The sequence below is a fragment of the Zingiber officinale genome, chromosome 10A, assembly GCF_018446385.1.
Source record: "Zingiber officinale cultivar Zhangliang chromosome 10A, Zo_v1.1, whole genome shotgun sequence".
Classification (NCBI taxonomy): Eukaryota; Viridiplantae; Streptophyta; class Magnoliopsida; order Zingiberales; family Zingiberaceae; genus Zingiber; species Zingiber officinale.
Window position 1 is genome coordinate 73,927,542 of NC_056004.1, and position 18,475 is coordinate 73,946,016.

The 18,475-nt window shown below is 37.1% G+C and overlaps 1 protein-coding gene across 1 annotated transcript; it reads right to left on the bottom strand.

Annotated features, from left to right (window-relative positions):
- Nucleotides 1–13,998: 13,998 nt before the first annotated feature.
- On the bottom strand, nucleotides 13,999–18,146 carry LOC122026892. The gene is made up of 6 exons (XM_042585621.1): nucleotides 17,924–18,146; nucleotides 17,622–17,840; nucleotides 17,386–17,489; nucleotides 16,770–16,946; nucleotides 14,775–16,546; nucleotides 13,999–14,437 (listed from the first exon to the last, which is right to left on the bottom strand). The coding sequence occupies exons 2-6, from the start codon at nucleotides 17,789–17,791 to the stop codon at nucleotides 14,288–14,290; spliced, it is 2,373 nt and encodes a 790-aa protein (XP_042441555.1). The 5' UTR covers nucleotides 17,792–17,840; nucleotides 17,924–18,146; the 3' UTR covers nucleotides 13,999–14,287.
- Nucleotides 18,147–18,475: the final 329 nt, after the last annotated feature.

An 18,475-nucleotide genomic window follows, 5' to 3' on the forward strand; every position in this document is an offset into this window, starting at 1 on the left:
TTGTATGAAAGTACTTAATACAACTGTACTGAAATGCTTAATAAAATATACTCTAAGATTTGAGTTCTGCATATAATACATATCAAAATCTGCAAGCAATACTTATAAAAATCTGCGTACAATACTTATAAAAATCTGCATGTCATACTTATCAAAATCTGCAAGCTATACTTATAAAAATCTGCGTACAATACTTATATAAATCTGCATGCCATACTTATCAAAATCTGCAAGCTATACTTATAAAAATCTGCGTACAATACTTATATAAATCTGCATGTCATACTTATCAAAATCTACAAGCTATACTTATAAAAATCTGCGTACAATACTTATATAAATCTGCATGCCATACTTATCAAAATCTGCATACTACTAATAAATTTCTGCACATAAGCTTAATAAAAATTGCCATCTACTAAAATAATTCTGCTGCTATCTAAAGTTGATACGTGAATATGATGATATACTAGAACCTACAAGGAACCAAAGCATGATTGTTCTTCTTGTTATGTGCCACGACAACAAACTAAACGGGAATCACTGCTGTACAGAAAATCCGAAGCAAGGAAAACAAGGAACAATTGCTACTCTTAAATTCAAGCCATCCTAATGCTGTAAGTAAACAATGATACACTTGCTGCTTTTAAATTTAAAGCTATCCTAATGTTGTATAGAAGAAAATTCGAAACAAGGAAACAATGAAACACTTGCTGCTCTTTAAATTTCAAGCTATCCTAATGCTGTAAGAAAACAATGATACACTTCACTTACTTAGCCCTTTTTATGTTCTTCCCTTGGAAACTCACGGCAGCAAACAAGGTCTTTAAACTTGTTACAGTGGATATGCAAGGAAGAAGGAAAAAGAATCTTAAATCTACCCTTAACCCTCCAACATACAGATTCTGTGTAACATGATCTGAAACAAAAGAATTAGATCCCTAGCAAACATGAATTCGGCTCCAACACAAACCAACACAAGAACATGCTGTGGATGGTAAAGAATGAAACAAAGTTCCAAAGCTACTCTTACTGCAGGTGAGAAGCGACTTACACTCTGTGTTCTTGGACTTACAACCGAAGAAGAAAAAAAAGGCTCCTAGGGTTTTCGGGTGAGCTCCAAATCTCGACGATTCCTCTGTGTCCGCGTGCTCCCCTCGACGAGACGACCGAGAAGGTGTGAAAAACTCCCGGAAATCTCCCTTGGTCAGCCGTCGGAGAAGCCCTAGCTCCTGCTGCGGATTTCGCCCGAGTCGCCATCGTCGCACGAGCGAGGTGAGGAGAGGTTTCGGGAGAAAGAATTAGGTTTTCGGGATAATACCTAAGTTCTCTTTTTTTATAACTAGGTATTCTATTAACTATTACCACATAAATATATTTCTCTCCTTCCTAGATTAGCATAGCTCGCTTGCACACTTGGTTAGCCGCGTTCGCCGAAACCTCTGACTGGGTCAGGGGTCGCGGGTTCGAATCACTACTTGAATATTTTTTTGTGGAAACTTCTTTCGTTTAGTAAAAATACCAAACGATGTCCAAAAATTACATAAAAAATACTCTAAAAATTTCTAAAAATCTCTAGAATATTTCTAAGATATTTTTAAATATTTTTAAATTACTTTTAGGACTCGAAATGAGGAAATTTGGGTTGTTACATGGAAGACCGAAGATCAAGAGAAAAGTCCTGGGAAGCCGATCAAGGCTGAGTGAAAAGTCTAAACTAGATCTGGTTGATCAAAATTTGGCAGGTAGGTTGAGGTAAACAAACTGGAGGAGCGACAGTGAGGTCGAGTTCCCGAAGGGAACAACTTTAGGTCGTTGATCCAACTGAAGAAACCGGGAAGGTTTCAAGTTGAGATCAAGACAGTCCTACTGTCTTTATATTACTCATGCATTTTATTACTGTGGTAATCTCTGTTTTATAGGTTATTTTGGCTAACACTGTTCTGTAGGTCAGACATGATCGGTCGACCGAACCAGGTCAACTCAAAGCAGTAATAAGCACAGAATAGATCAAACCAAAGTCCGATCAAAACATGATCGGTCGACCGAACAGTAAGATCGGTCGACCGAACCTTAATGACTCATCACTGCCAGCTCATCTGCACCGTTCAGCAGCAAAGGAAAAAGAAGCTGATCGGACGACCGAACCCGGAGATCGGTCGACAAATCCAATCACCATTAATGGTGCAATAAATAAAGATCTCGGCAGATTTCAACGAACAAGGAAAAAGCTTGTTCGGTCGACCGAAAAGTTGGTTCGATCGATCGAACCATTAAAAGGCAGTTAATGTAGAAGATCGAGCCCGCGTCAGACTCCAGCCAGGAAGGAAGGGAGCGGGTTCGGTCGACCGAACAGTGGGATTGGTCGACCGAACCTTCAGTACACCTATAAAATGAGGTTCGAAGTCTGAGGCAGAACAACACTTTCTGATCCATTAAAGTTCCCCTCTGCAAGCTGCTCGTGCTACGAATTTTCATCAGTCTTACAAAGCTACTCCGTCAAAACGAGCTTCGACTTTAAATTTCTATTGTCGGTATATTTCATTTTTACTACACTTAATTTTATAAGATAGTAGAGTGTTACTATCTTACATCTTTGTACCTGTACGATCCACTTCTTTCCAAAGGTTTCGGAAAGAAGTGTTATAGTGGTTTGCCCATTGGTGCGGTCAAGGACCGCGGGTCTTCGAGTAGGAGTCGAGCTAGGCTCCGAACGAAGTAAACGCTTTTGTCTCTCTCCTTATTTTCCACTGCTTAATTCAGATTTTAAAAGATAAAAAGGAGTTTTAAAAAGAAGCGATATTCACCCCTCCCCCTCTATCGCTCTCAATCGATCTATCAGGCATAACCATGCCATTTGGCATGATCGAACCATGATTCAGTTCTAGAAGGTGGACACGACTGTGTGATTTCACATAGTCGCCCCTCAATTGGTTGTTGATGGGAGGCACGACCCGCTCCTACCTCTTTGTTGGTGTTGGGCATGGCTTGCACCTAGACTGGCATATGGCCGTGCCTCTAAGGCATGACTAGGTTGCTGATTTCCTCTATATTTGCTCCAATGTGCGTCTTTGCATCATTTCCGCTTCAAATTGCGTCCTGTCAATCAAAACAAGGAAAGAGCATATCTTCGAACAAATAGAATGGAAGTAAGACATAATAATAAAATAGGGTGCAATAAACATAAATTATATGCATAAAACTTGCATAAAATAATGTCTAAAAATATATATAATCTACGCACATCACCTGTGAAGATAAAGGAGCTTCAAAAGTAAGTTTAAGAGTTGATGAGAAAAGCATATGTATGAGAAAATTTGAGTCCTTGTGTAGTTCCTGTTTTGTTTGTGTCTAAGAAGGATGGAACTTGGAGAATATGCATTGATTGCAGAGCTATCAACAAGATTACGATAAAGTATCCACATCCTATTCCTAGATTATATGATAAGCTAAATAAATTACATAGTTCTTGTATTTTCTCTAAAATTGATTTGAAGTCTAGTTATCATTAAATTCACATACATGTGGGAGATAACTGGAAAACTGCTTTTATAACTAGGTATAATTTGAATGAATGGTTAGTCATATTATTTAGACTAACTAATGCACCTAGTACTTTCATGAGATTAATGAACTATATTTTGCGTGCTTATATTGGGAACTTTGTTCTAGTATATTTTGATGACATCTTGATTTATAGCAAAAATTTAAATGAGCATCTTAATCATTTACAAAATGTTCTACTTGTTTTACAAACTAAAAAAATTATATGCTAACCTTCAAAAATGTTCTTTTCCACTAATTAGATTGAGTTTTTTGGCAATATTGTTTGTGCCAAGGGAATAACAGCATGATGAAAAAAGGGTTAAGCCTATTCATAAATGACCAACACCAAAAATCATAACTGAGGTACGTAACTTTCATGGGTTGGTTAGTTTCTATAGAAGGTTTGTTAAGGAATTTAGTACTTTAGCTGCACCCTTGACTGAAGTTGTTAAAAAAAAATGTCAGTTTTTGTTGGGATAGTCAGCTTTCAACTTACTTAAGGATAAGCTAAGTTCTACACCATTACTTGTATTACCTAACTTTACTAAAACTTTTGAAATTGAGTGTTATGCATCAAGAATAGATATTAGAGATATACTAATACAAGAAGGTTGACTCCTTGCTTATTTTAGTGAGAAACTCAGTGAAGCGACCTTGAACTATCCACCTTATACTAAGGAGATGTATGCATTGGTGAGGGCTTTAGAGACTTGACATCATTACATGTGACCTAAAGAGTTTGTCATTTACACTGATAATGAATCGTTGAAGCATTTGAAGAGCCAAAGTAAGTTAAATAGATGTCATGCAAAATGAGTGGAGTTCATCAAATCATTTCCTTATGTGATAAAAAATAAACAAGGTATGGAAAACATTGTTGCAGATGCTTTGTTTCAAAGGTATACCTTGATCTCTACATTAAACACTAGATTGTTAGGATTTGAATATATTAAAGATCTATATTCTAATGATCATGACTTTAGAAATGCATTTGAAGTTTGTGAACATGCAGTATTTGGAAAGTTTTATATGCATGAGAGATTTCTTTTTTGGGTGAATAGATTGTGTACACCTAATTGTTTATTGAAGAGATTATTACTCCAAGAAGCTCATGGTGGGGGAATAATGAGACATTTTGGAGTAAGATAAACTTTAGAAGTTTTGGTTGAGCATTTCTTTTGGCCTCATGAAATAAGATGTAGTCAAGTTTTGTGAGAAGTGAATCATACGTAGACAAGCAAAATCTAGATCTTTATCTCATGAATTGTATACACCTTTACTAATTCCTAGTAAACCTTGAGTTAATATTTCCATGGACTTTGTTGTAGAATTACCTAGGTCAAAACAAGGTATAGATTCTATTTTTGTAATTGTGAATAGATTTTCTAAAATGATTCATTTTATTCCTAGCAGGAAAACATATGATGTTAATCATATTGTTGATCTATTCTTTAGGGAGATCGTACGACTTCATGGAGTGCCGAGGAACATAGTTTCAGATGGTGATGAACGTTTCTAAGCTAGTTTTGGAAGACATTGTGGGGAAAGTTATGCACAAAACTTTTATTTTCTACAACTTGTCATCCACAAACAGATGAACAAATGGAGGTAGTAAATTGCACTGTGTCTACTTTATTACGAGCTATCATTCAAAAGAATTTAAAAGATGGGAAGATTATTTACCACATGTTGAATTTGATTATAATAGATCTGTATATTTTACTACTAATTTTTCATCTTTTGAAGTGGTATATGGGTTTAACCCTTTAACTCCTCTAGATTTGTCATCTTTTCCTATCTTTGAACGTGCTAGTTTAGATGGTACAAGACAAACCGAGTTTGTGAGACAAATGTATGAGAAAGTTCGGTTGCAAATTGAAAAGAGAACTGAACAATATATTACTCAAGCCAACAAGGGACAAGAGAAAGTGATCTTTAAATGTGAAGATTGGGTTTGGGTTCATATGAGGAAGGAAAAATTCCCCACTAAATGTCGTATTAAGTTGCATCCATGAGGAGATGAACCATTTCAAGTCATTGCTCGAATCAATAATAATGTCTACAAGCTTAGCTTACCGGATGAGTATAACGTGAGTAATACATTTAATATTTTTGATCTTTCTCCCTTTGATGTAGGTGATCAAGATTCGAGGATGAATCCTTTTGAGGAGTGGGGGAATAATTAAAAGAACGAAAACAAGTTGCCCAATAATCCAACGATATAGATCAAGCTAAGGCTATGGAAGAAAAGGAGCAACTCACTCTAGATATTAATGATGATCCATTATGCATCAATCGAGACTCAATTACAAGGGCTAGGGCTAGGGTTAGAAAGATGAAGAAAATACTTAATGTGGTAATTGAAGATGTGAAGATCAAAGCTACAATTGAAGAAGGTTTGACCAAGAGCAAGTCATGCGACTTAGTCAACCTAATTCAAGCTTTAGATGTGCTTAATTAGTCACTTAAGTCGCATATCTATGCAGTAAGTGTTGGTGCAGAAAGCATCTGACAATCGAACCTCTGTTTTGATTATGTCAAAGGGTTCAATGTTAGGTTGTCTTTTGATCTAACATGTTTGAATGAGGTTGCAGGAAAGTCCTAAGTGTACTTAGGCAAAAGTTCTAGCTGCGGTTAGGTAGGTGGAAAACCCTAGGGGGTGGTAATCTTAGGTCCTAGGGGGTGGTAACCCTAGGTCCTAGGCGGTGGTAACCCTAAGTAAGGAAAAATCCTAGCTGCGGTTAGGCAAAGGGAAAACCCTAGGGGGCGGTAACCCTAGGTCCTAGGGGTGGTAACCTTAAGCGGAAAGTCTTGGCGGGTCGAGAGCTTGGGATCAAATCCTAGGGGGTGGTAACCCTAAGTTGAAATCTTGGTGTCACGAAACGGGTGGAAATCTGTGCGGATCGTGGAGCGGACGTCCAGCATAAAGACCGGAAGCTTCGGGTGCTGAGCAAAGGTCTAGTTGGTCTAGAGGATCAACTGACAATAGGTAAACTCTCCTGAGTGGAGTAAGTGAAGACGCGTTCCCTGATGAGGGAACAGTAGGCGTCGATTCGACCTAGGGTTTTCGGTCGGGAATCCGAAGTCAGAATCAAACAGTCAGTGACTGTCAAATAATCATATTTATTGTGTTTAATTGTGCTAACTCTGTTTTGCAGGATATGATTTTGGATTCTGGACTAACCTATTTTCCAGGAAGAAACCCTCTCACAGCAAGGCGCGAGGGCGCCCTCATGGAGCTTGAGGGCGCCCTGGACCTTGGCGTGAAGGCGCCCTCATGGAGGTTGATGGTGCCCTCAGGAGGATAAGCTGCGAAGTGGTCAGAGCTCATCCACGCTGAGAATTCGATGCGGGTGAGGGCGCCCTCCATGGTGTTGGAGGCGGCCTCCACGAGATTTATATGCAGGATTCGACCAACAGCTTAGGAGATCATCTGAAACACGATCCATCTTTCGTGTGCTGCTTAAAGAATGTTCCGACAAAGCCGCAACTCGACTCCAACAACCAGACGCTTCAACTTCACTGTTTTCTTTTGTCGTTGGTATATTTTATTGCTTTGAATTGTACTTTAAAAGTTGTAAAGATTTACGAATTGATAGTGATTGCCCACCGAAAACGATCAACGATCGCGGGCCTTGGAGTAGGAGTCACCCAAGGCTCCGAACCAAGTAAATCTTGGTGTTTGCTTTATTTGTTCTTATATCCGCTATGTTTACTCGTTAAGTTTTTCCGAAACGAAAAGTGAAAGCCACGAGTGCTATTCCCCTTAGCGCTTTCGATCTAACAATTGGTATCAGTGTGGGGTTGCTTCAAATTGGTACAACCACCATTCAAGCAATATTTTTCATGGTGATTTTCTGTTTTTTCGGAGTCGATCAGAATCGGTATAGCTTTCTGATCCGTTTTTTTTTTTTTTGCAATTAAAGTTTTTGTTCGAAGCTGGTGCAACACTACTCGAGTTCGGGTTTTAGTTTTTTTTATCCCACACTACTAATCCAAGACCAAGTTTTGGAACAAATTTTTATTTTTCTTTGTGTGCTAGATTCCAATGGTCCATCAAGAAGGCTATAGCACAGCCCGACCACCGCTCTTCTCCGAAGAAGACTTTGGCTACTGGAAGGGCCGAATGAAGTCCTACCTCCAAACTCAGTTTGAGGTATGGATGATCATCAAGATCGGTATCTCGCTTCCACTTGACGGCGTAGGAAAACCCGTATCATGAGAAGACTGGGACCCTAGCATAATAAAGAAGGTAGAAGCCAGCGCAAAAGCAACGTGTATCCTTCAATGCGGCCTTACAAAGGAGGAGATGAACCGAGTCGGCTCATTCTCAAGCGCAAAAGAATTGTGGGAGTGATCGAGCTGCACGAGGACACGTCCGACACAAAGGTAAGTAAGCGTGACTTACTTTTTAATAAATTGTATAACACCAAAATGTAGGAAGGAGAGACATCTAACCAACTTCATGCGAGAATTCAAGATCTACTGAACGGACTTCACGTGATCCGACAGAAAGTGGAGAACCGCGACGTTATAAGGTACGCACTTAATGCCTTTCCGAGGAACACCTTGTGGGCGTCCATGGTTGATGCCTACAATGTTTCTAAGGATTTGTCTTTAATTAAATTAGATGAGTTATTCTCTGAATTCGAATTACATGAGCAGACTAATGCTCGGTCGGTCGAGAAAGATGTTGCATTGTTTGCAGATACAAGCAAGACAAAGGATGCAAGAAAGAAGCGCCAGATCGAACCCGAGTCCGAAGAAGAAATCAGACTTAGAAGACGACAAAGAGATTACTGCCGAACTAGTAATACTCGTAGGTAAAATGTGCAAAAAGGAAGAAGGCAACTCAATCAAATTCGAAGGTCAAGACTGGAGTTACCTGCTACGGTTATAACCAGAAGGGGCACTACAAGCCGGATTGTCCAAACCAGAAGCAACGAAGAAAGAAAGAGTTGAAGGCAACATGGTCCAAGTCATCAGACGAATCCGAATCCGACGAAGAAGAACAAGAAAGCTTCCTCGCTCTACCAGTATAAGCACATGTTGCCGAAACCAAGTCCGATTCATAAACCGAGAGCGAATTAGAAACTGAGTTCAAGCGAAGCCACAGATTCGTATCCATTTCCGAAGGGCCTAACCCCACTATAAGCTCTCTAATTTATGGCACTAGTGTAGATAATTTAGAAAATTCAGTTTCTTACTTATTAAAGAAATTGGCCAAATCCAACGTCCGGGTCAAGTCACTTCAAAAGGAGGTAACAACCCTTAAGGAAATGACTAACTTGAGTCCTTTGACTGAGCCAGTTCAAATTGGAAGTTCAATCCAAGTCCAACAACTTGAGGAAGAAAATTCCAATTTAAAAACTCAAGTTAAAAAACTCAAAGACACATTGGAACAATTCACGTTGGGGTTCCAAGAATCTTAATTTGATTCTTGGAAAACAAAGAGTCGTTTACAACCGGTCCGGACTTGGATTCAAGGCTAAAAGAAAATATAAGTCATATTTATCACTTGTTAATAGATCAAATAGAAACATAGTCCAAGCATGGGTCCCCAAGTCGAACTTGGTTAATCAAGTTGAACTTGGACTATATTGGGTCCCCAAGGATCAAATCCACTACCTTGATAGACCCTATCGAGCTATGATTTAAGGGGAGACAATAGAAAGACCATCATTATCAATAGATACATTTTTTTGATGCATGATTTACTGTTTTGTTTGTTCTGCATGCTTAGATTAGGATAGATAAGGACCTAGGCGTGATTTACACTTGACTAATTAGACCTAGGAGTTACTGTAAGGAAATTAAATATCCAATTTCTTTGAAAAACTTTGTCTAGAAGTGGTGGATGATCTCATAACCAAGAAGATCTAGTGCCTCGCTACAACCTAGAAGCCAATCATTGAAATAATTATTTAATTGACTAATTGTAAAACTTGATCCTAACACAAATGTAAATCAATCCTTTGATGATAATTTAAATTGAAGATTAAGTTAACCATCTCACAAATCTATTAAGACTCCCTGATTGAAAATCTAGAAAAAGGTGAAAGAAACCTAGGCTTAAAGTAGTTCCAAATTAATTAAATTAACTTAATTAATTTCAAAAAAATTTAAAATGTTAATCTTAACTTCAAATGGTTAAATCATAATTATATATTTTTTAATTAATTTCAAAAATCATAATTAATTTCAAGTCACAGTTAATTTCAAAAGTAAATTATAATTATTTTATTAAATTTCAAACTTCAAAATCATTATTTATAAAATTATAATTTTCAAATCATAATCAAATTTCAAATTATTACATATTATTTAAAATCTTAATGATAATTAATTCTCAAATCATATTTAATTTTTGAAAATCTTAATGATAATTAATTTTCAAATCATATTTAACTTTTCAAAATCTTAATGATAGTTAATAGATAAGATTATAATTTCAAACTTAATTAATATATATATATATTCAAAATTTTCAAAAAATTTAAATATTTACTCATATTTTAAATTCAAACTTAGATTTTAAATCTCAATTTTAATATTTTTTATTACTAAAATTAAAAAAAAGTTAACTCCATCTCACATTCACTCATAAGCTGAACATGTTTGATAATCTAGAATAAGTGAGATGAAAAATTAGGAAATATAAAATAATTTTTTTTTAATTTACATGCTTGGACTTTAGGACCCTAAGGATTTAGTTTGACATTAATTAAGGGGGAGTGCAAAAAATTTAACACATAATTTTTGTTAAAACATTATTTTTCAAAGTTAAACTTTTCAGGCTCAAAATTATTCTAAAAGTATTTTCTAAAATGTTTATGAAAATAGTTGTAATTTTAAGCTTTTATCAAAGTTTTTTTTTTAATACTTCTAGCTAAGTTTCTTTTTTTAAAAAAAAACTATGACAATTTCAAAACTTAAATTTATCTAAGTTTTGTTTTGAAAGCTAACTATTTTTGCAAGAAAATCTTTTTCAAACCTAAATGTTTATTAAATTCTCTTTCAGCCAAGTTTTTAAGATTTAGCTAAGTAATTTTTAAAAAAAAAAACTAAACTTAGTTAAACTATTATCTAAAATTAGCTATTTAACAAGGTATTTTCTCAACATCATTTTAAAGCTAAATTCAAGCTAACAAAGGATTTTTTTTCAATTACTAAGTCCTTGTCTTTTTCAAAAGCTAGGTCCTTGACAATGTTTAGGTACCTTCGGGAGGAGTTTAAACTTTAACCCAATTTTTTTTAATTATTAAACAATCTTCTCCCTACTAATTTTTCTTTTGATTTATGTCAAAGTAGGAGAAAAAAGTCAAAGTTAAGTAAGGGGTTAGAAAAGTCAAAGTTAAGTAAGGGAGAGTATAAGGAATTTTTTTTTAAAACTTTCTCATTATTGCATTTATGCTAATGCTTAAAATTTCCTTATATTACTGTTATATTTTATTTAACTTTGAACCATGTTGTCATAATCAAAAAGGGGGAGATTGTTGATGTAGAAAGCATCCGACGATCGAACCTATGTTTTGATTATGTCAAATGGTTCAAAGTTAGGTTATCTTTTGATCTAACATGTTTGAATGAAGTTGCAGGAAAGTCCTAAGTGTACTTAAGCAAAAGTCCTAGCTGGGTTAGGCAGGTGGAAAACCCTAGGGGTGGTAACCCTAGGTCCGAGGGGGTGGTAACCCTAGGTAAGGAAAAATCCTAGCTGCGGTTAGGCAAAGGGAAACCCCTAGAGGTGGTAACCCTAGGTCCTATGGGGTGGTAACCCTAAGCGGAAAGTCTTGGCGGGTCGAGAGCTTCGGGCAAAATCCTAGGGGGTGGTAACCCTAGGTTAAATCCTGGTATCGCGAACCGGGTGGAAGTCTGGACGGGTCGTGGAGCGGGCGTCTAGCATGAAGATCAGAAGCTTCAGGCGCTAAGCAAAAGTCCAGTTGGTATGGAGGATTAACTGGCAACAAGTAAACTCTCCTGAGTGGAGTAGGTGAGGACGCGTTCCCTAGTGAGGGAACAATAGACATCGATTTGACCTAGAATTTTCGATTGGGAATTCGAAGTCAGAATTGAACAGTCAATGACTGTCAAATAATCATATTTATTGTGTTTAATTGTACTAACTCTGTTTTGCAGGATATGTTTTTGAATTCTGGACTAACCTATTTTCCAGGAAGAAACCCTCTCGCAGCAAGGCGCGAGGGCGCCCTCATGGAGCTTGAGGGCGCCCTGGATGCTGAACAGAGGACATCCTCATGGAGCTTAAGGGCACCCTGGACACTAGCTTGAGGGCGCCCTGGACATGGCGTGAGGGCGCCCTAGACATGGCGTGAGGGTGCCCTCATGGAGGTTGAGGGCGCCCTCATGGAGGTTGAGGGCACCCTCAGGCAGATAAGCTGAGAAGTGGTCAGAGCTCATCCATGCTGCAGATTCGGTGCAGGTGAGGGCGCCCTCCATGGTGTTGGAGGCGCCCTCCATGAGCTTTATATGCAGGATTCGACCATCAGCTTAGGAGATCATCTGAAACGCGATCCATCTTCCATGTGCTGCTTAAAGAACGTTCCGACAAAGTCGCAACTCGACTCCGACGACTAGACGCTTCAACTTTACTGTTTTCTTTTGTCGTTGGTATATTTTATTGCTTTGAATTATACTTCAAAAGTTGTAAAGATTTACGAATTGATAGTGATTGCCCACCGAAAGCGATCAACGATCGCGGGCCTTGGAGTGGAGTTGTCCAAGGCTCCGAACCAAGTAAATCTTGGTGTTTGCATTGTTTGTTCTTATATCCGATGCGTTTACTCGTTAAGTTTTTCCGAAACGAAAAGTGAAAGTCACGAGCGCTATTCATCCCCCCTCTTCTTCCTCTAGCGCTTTCGATCCAACAATAAGGATATGTTTTCTACTTTTATTTTGGCTATAATGGTGCTATAAGCTCAAAATAGGTAAGCAATTTTCATAGGTATTTACTAAATATGCTTTCTTTTGGCCTTTTAGGGTATTTAAGTCACCCTATAACTATAAATAAAGAGAGTGACGACCACATATGTCTTTTGACTTGTTTCAATCTAAACATGGTGAGACTCTCACTCGTTAGTTTTTCATTGAACTAGAACGTATCAAAATATCCCCTTGTGGCATTTAAGTACTTATCAATCTCAATTCCAAAGTTGTGACATCTTCCATCTCCTATACAAAGGTTCATGATTTCTTGGGTCAAAATTCCTTTCATCTATCTTATTGATATAGGATTTCCTTGTTTCTTCCTTCAATTCATTGTGATTAATGAAACTTTCTTTAGGTTCACATCCACTATTGTATGATAATCAATGATTTTCTTAAATCAATTTGATCTTAGAACTGTTTATGATCAAATGATGGCATAAAATTGAATTCAAGCTTGTCTAAAATTCCAAATACTTAAGCATGCATTAACTTAAATAAACAGAAATGATGATTCATATGAAATTGAAAAGGTAGGATAACTCTCAAACACATACAAGAGGTTACATACACACAAAATGAGCCCGCAGATGTCGCGTAGGGTGTGGGACTTAACACTGCTCGTATAGGCCTCCTATTGACTAAACACTCGGGCCATTTGTGGATTTTGACACATTGATCAAAGAAGGGCTTACTTGTGTTAGCATTGACTTTTAGTCAACATACTTTGATCATCATAGATCGGTACCAAGATTTAGTCCTAGGAAAGCAGACATAACTTTAGTAGTCGACAGAGTAACAATGAAAATAGTCTTATTTTGAAGAACAATTATTGATAAATTGTGAGGACTTATCATGCCCAGCCACTGACAAAACAATGAGCTCATCACATGGAGAAGCCCCTACACCAAATATGACAATGTCACTCAAGTCAGGACTCGAGTAGTTAACATATGTGCGTATCTCTAATATGAATGTCGTAAAATAACACACTTGACCGATAGGCATCATGAATGTTGAATCAGGGTGCGAGTGACCTACACTTGTATGGACATGTTGCACCCTAACTCTACAGATGTATTTATATCAGGCAATTTCAGCAGAAACATTCTACTTTGGTTTGGTTGAGTTGTTCTCATACAGGTAATTATTCATGGTGCTCTTCTAACCACTGTTGTCAAAAACACCACCTGTTTCTGGTGTTTCAACATCCTTTTAGATTACAAGGCATTATATGAACAAAAATGAGTTGCAAGTCCAGAGATACTTTGTAGCCAAAGATAAATTCTAATAAAATCTAACAAAAATTTACAATGCAGATAGCTTAAGATATATAACATGGTCAGAAATAATTCGATGATGATTGCTAAACTTTGTAAACTTCTGTAACTGGTACACAATCATAAGTTCAAATTAAATTTTGTAAGTTACTATTTCACAGCCATTTCTATAGGAAAAGAGAAATAATTAGAATTTGGATTCCTAATTATTACTATGACAAAGTGAAAGTAAATAAACACCTGGGAAAATAAATCACAAGGAATATACTGCCCAGGAAGTATTATTAATTCAAATCCCAAGCCTGACAGAGAAACAATCAACAGATACTGGATAGCTCCCAGTTACCTTTTAAAGTAAAAGAACTAGAGGATGGTTCATCTATAACTTCTTGTTCTTGTCTAAGTTTGCTGATGTTTACTTCCACGAAGTGGAAGAAAAATGGCCAAAAGGAGGCTTTGCTATCAAATCCCTAAAAAGAATGTACCTACTAATGTATAAATGTTCTATTCATTTCATCTTACATCTCTTGTAGCAAGTTACTAATCTTTCGGAGTTCCTTTAGAGCTGATACAGCTGTAGTCTGGCCTTTACTGCCAAGAATGTTGCTTGACAAGTTCTCGAATGTGTCAAATTTAACCTTTTCTTGTTGGAAGACTGACTCGATCACCTATAAGGGAAGGGAAGGAAAAAAGGAAAGATTATAATAACAGTAAAATACTCATAAAAACAAAGATTGTAAAAAAGCTAAAATAAGAAATTTTTTGGTATTTCAATGGCTTCAGTAAGCTGGGATCCTACTGTAATCTTGTAACTCTTCATTTTCAATAGTAATTAGTTTCAAAACTAATCTGGAAAACATGTTTTTAGTAATATCCTTAACTTGCCTGGTGCATAAAAAGATCTTTAGAATAATTTTAAAGATCAAAAGATTATGTTTGATATTACAACTAAACTTATTGAAGACTATTTTTCTTTCTTCAATATGACCCCAAAACATTTGTTACCTGAATATTGTCGAGCATAGACTGTCCGAGATTTTTTAAAGCATCCATCACTTTTGTGTCTCTTTCAATCCTCTTGTTAATTCCAAAGTAGTCGGTCTCATCAGTAATTTCATTATCAAGGTTATTCTTTTTGACATCTCCCATGGTACAGGGTGGATGTGACCCTTGATTTTCTTTATCAGAGACTCTGCTGAACGTCCATAACCATTGTAATTTACCTGCAAGTGGTCTCCAGGCATTTGGAGCTGCAAGTGATTTCTCTTCTGTTGAACCATCAACAGCAGAAGTGGTTTCAGCCTTTTGAGTGAACTGACTTTTGATGTTTTGACCACTGTGCTCCTCCAAATTGATTGTATCTTCATTGTCGCCATCAATTAACAAGCTTGTAGTTGAATTGCTTTTCTCCAATTCATTTTCATGATCAAGAGGATATGTGGATATTGGTAACACTGAAGTGTCATCATCACTCAGAATATTTTCATCAGCAGAACAATTATAGGTACTCTCATCTTCCAGTTCCACGGGAGAATCGTTTGTAGCATTCACATTTAGGATCGTAGGCGACTCATCAACCTGATATGAATCTTGTACAGTTTCAATACCAGCAGATGTTTCATTAAAAATCAGTCGACTAACTGGAGATTGAGCACGATCAATTTCTGGCTCAAGTGGCTCTGATTTTGTCCTAGATAAACTTAATTTCTCAGTCAATATCTTTGTCATTACGCTAGAACTAGAATCAAAATTTTGCATCTTGGGTTCTTCATCCTTATGCAGCACTAGCCATTTCTTTTCCCAATAACTATCAGGTACTACATTTGGCAAAGTCATAGGCAAAGCTGAACCAGATGGAAGACTGAACCTTCTGACAGCAAGCTTATTCTTTTTTAAATTTCTTTCAGATAGAGAGGAAAATATATTTGATTCAAGAGCAAGAGCCAGCAAGGATTTAGCTTTTTCGATGAGTTTCCTCATATCTGGATTTTGCGGAAAACACAGTAATCTTTGTAGACAGGTGGTTGCAGTTTCAGTAGCTAAAAGGGAAGATCTTAAATAGAGAAGCATTGAGACTGCCAAAGCTGTAATAAGCGCTCCTCTAGGGGAACATAAGACCTTGAAGTTGTATTCCGCATCATCACCTATGAATCTACTATTTGAAAAAGAAAATACTTCATCCCAGATTATCAAGAGGTCATCAAGGCAAAACTCCCGGCCAAATAGAACCCGCAACCATCGGAGGGCAAAGTACTGAGGTTCAACCCCAAGCTCAACAAGGTGGCTATGAAGAGAAGAATCCACAATGGATAGCAAATGATATAATGCTGATGAGGCTTCAACTACAGGAGGCATGTTTTTGCTAGATCCAATAACTGGAGAGTAGAAACTTGCCAACCCAACCACACCTAGAGCTCCATCCATTAGGTTCTCGAACATGCAATAAGCATCATGTTCCATGAAGCATTTTGATACAATAACACCCAACTCACCTTCTGCTCCATAAGGATCACATAACAGAAGTACATCTCTTGTTTCTGGATCAAGCTCATTGGTGAAATGGTCATTGCTCATCCCATCAAGACCATTAGTTGCTTCAATCCCAGATTCCCAATTTCTGACATTTCTAGCTCCAAAATCAAAGAGATCATTTTTAGAGAAAGAGATTCTATCAAATTCTTCATTGAGGCAATCTTTATGGAGCTTTTGCAGTTGAAAGAGGCAATTGATATCAACATGAAGCACATATAATAGAGGAGCCAACAGTTCATGCATTCCTGGAACATAATGATGGTGTCAATGCCTTGATAATAAAGCAAGGAAAAGAGTTTTTTTCATTCCAAATCCATATAAAAAAGAAAAAAGAGTTCCACTGGGAGTAGACCATCATGTTTTTTCTTAAATCAATCCCTTGACAATATGGTCAGCACAGTCATGAAGCAGAGATTAGTTAAAGATTTTCAATATTAGTTATAAATTTCATAAAGTAAGCAAGCTTGCCTTGTTGATAGCCATACTCTGGATGCTGGAGACACCATAATAACAATATTCTTCTTAGCATGGCCTGGAACAATGGTGTGTGAAAGTAGTCATCAAGTTCAGGATACAATCTAGACAAATCTTGTTCTACGGTTTTCTCTAACTCGGCATTTTTGAAGAAGCGACCCCAAATACTCTCTGCAGATACAATCGGCCATAAGTATTACTTCTAATTGTTTTGCAGCAACAAGGTTGACGAGATGATTGCATGAGAATTTCAACAAATGAGTTACACTTGTCTGAGCATATTGAAAATTTTCATGATTTCATATTTACTGAATAATTTTTATCAAGAAATTCATTTGATAGTCCAGTTTACATACTTAACAAGATAGCAAATGCTTCACATCGTCATGAGTCAATTTAGTGGGTCTTTCTGTTGCTAATTTACCTAAGGCACTAGAGAAGATAGTGGAACATGTAAAGATAACAAAATATCAGAGAACAAGTTGGAAATTCTAATTTCAGTTACGATTAACGTGTATTAACAGGGAACAACCAACTCGACTCTGCCAATTAAGATTTGTAGACACATAAAAGAAGATCCCAGAAAGCACAGATTAAAAGTTTACTATACCTGGATTCTGTGATAAAGGATTATCAATAGTAAGATCACGGGATGCATCCCCCTCTTTGGGAGGATGATGATCAAGAAGCAGTCGACGCCTTAGAGTTGCATACCTGAGGATAAAGAAAAAAAAAAACACGAGAAAAATAGAAAGGAGAGGTCGATAAGAAAGATAAGGAAATCACAACTAACTTTCATAGAAAAACAAGCAAGAAAATCGCAATTTTTTCTATACACCATCTCACCTCCTGCGGGTATCAGCAGTGACGCGTCGGAGATCATCGATCGAGGCCGTCGGCGAGGTGGGCAGCACCCCAAGATGGATCCGCCACCGGAAACCGCGCAGACTAGAGAAGCTTCTCCGCGGCGTCGAGGAGGCCTCGGAAGACGGGGCACCAGCAGGAGTCGAGCTCATCGCCAAAAGGCGATGCCTTTTCCTTTTCGGCGCAGAGAAGTTTACCTCCCTAGCGGGAAAACTAGCAATAAGTAAAAAGAAAAATCTCTGAACGTTTAGGATGAGCAAAGGAGAGAGATTTTTGTGCGAAACCCCTCAGGATGAGAATCTCCTAGCGGGAATGCATCAGAGAAGGGGGAGGAGGGTTTTAGAGGTTAGCAATGGAGGAGCTGCCGCCGCCATGGATGCGGAAGAAGATAAGCATGGAGAAGCTTCCGCTGCTTTTCCAATTATTTTGAATGGTCAAATCGACAAGGAAAGAAGAAGAAGAAGAAGAAGAAGAGGAGGAAGAAGAATCATCGTGGAAATAATAGAGCATCGGTTACTCGCGGTGAGTGGTTCATGTCGTGAAAAATTACTATTTTCTTATTTATTACTATCGGCAAAGGTTATATTACTTTCTACTGTTTATTTTTTTATTTTTAAATTTGAGAAGATATTTATTATTATTTTTATTTCTTTCCAATAATAAAAAGTATATTGGGCAAAAATTAGAATAAAATTTATTTATTTCAAAAATATTAAACTCTCGCCTATTTTATTTTTAAAATATCATTATTCCAACTCCTAAATATACTATAATATAAAATAAATTATTTTAATATAATTATATTAAATTATTTTTTAATAATTCAATTAAAATTT

Coding starts and splice junctions, on each gene's coding strand:
- LOC122026892 (XM_042585621.1), bottom strand. CDS start 17,791: ATGAGCTCGACTCCTGCTGGTGCCCCGTCTTCCGAGGCCTCCTCGACG. Junction 16,947..17,385: donor TCCTTTATCACAGAATCCAG/GTATAGTAAACT, acceptor TTGTATCTGCAG/AGAGTATTTGGGGTCGCTTC. Junction 16,547..16,769: donor AGAGTATGGCTATCAACAAG/GCAAGCTTGCTT, acceptor ATTATGTTCCAG/GAATGCATGAACTGTTGGCT.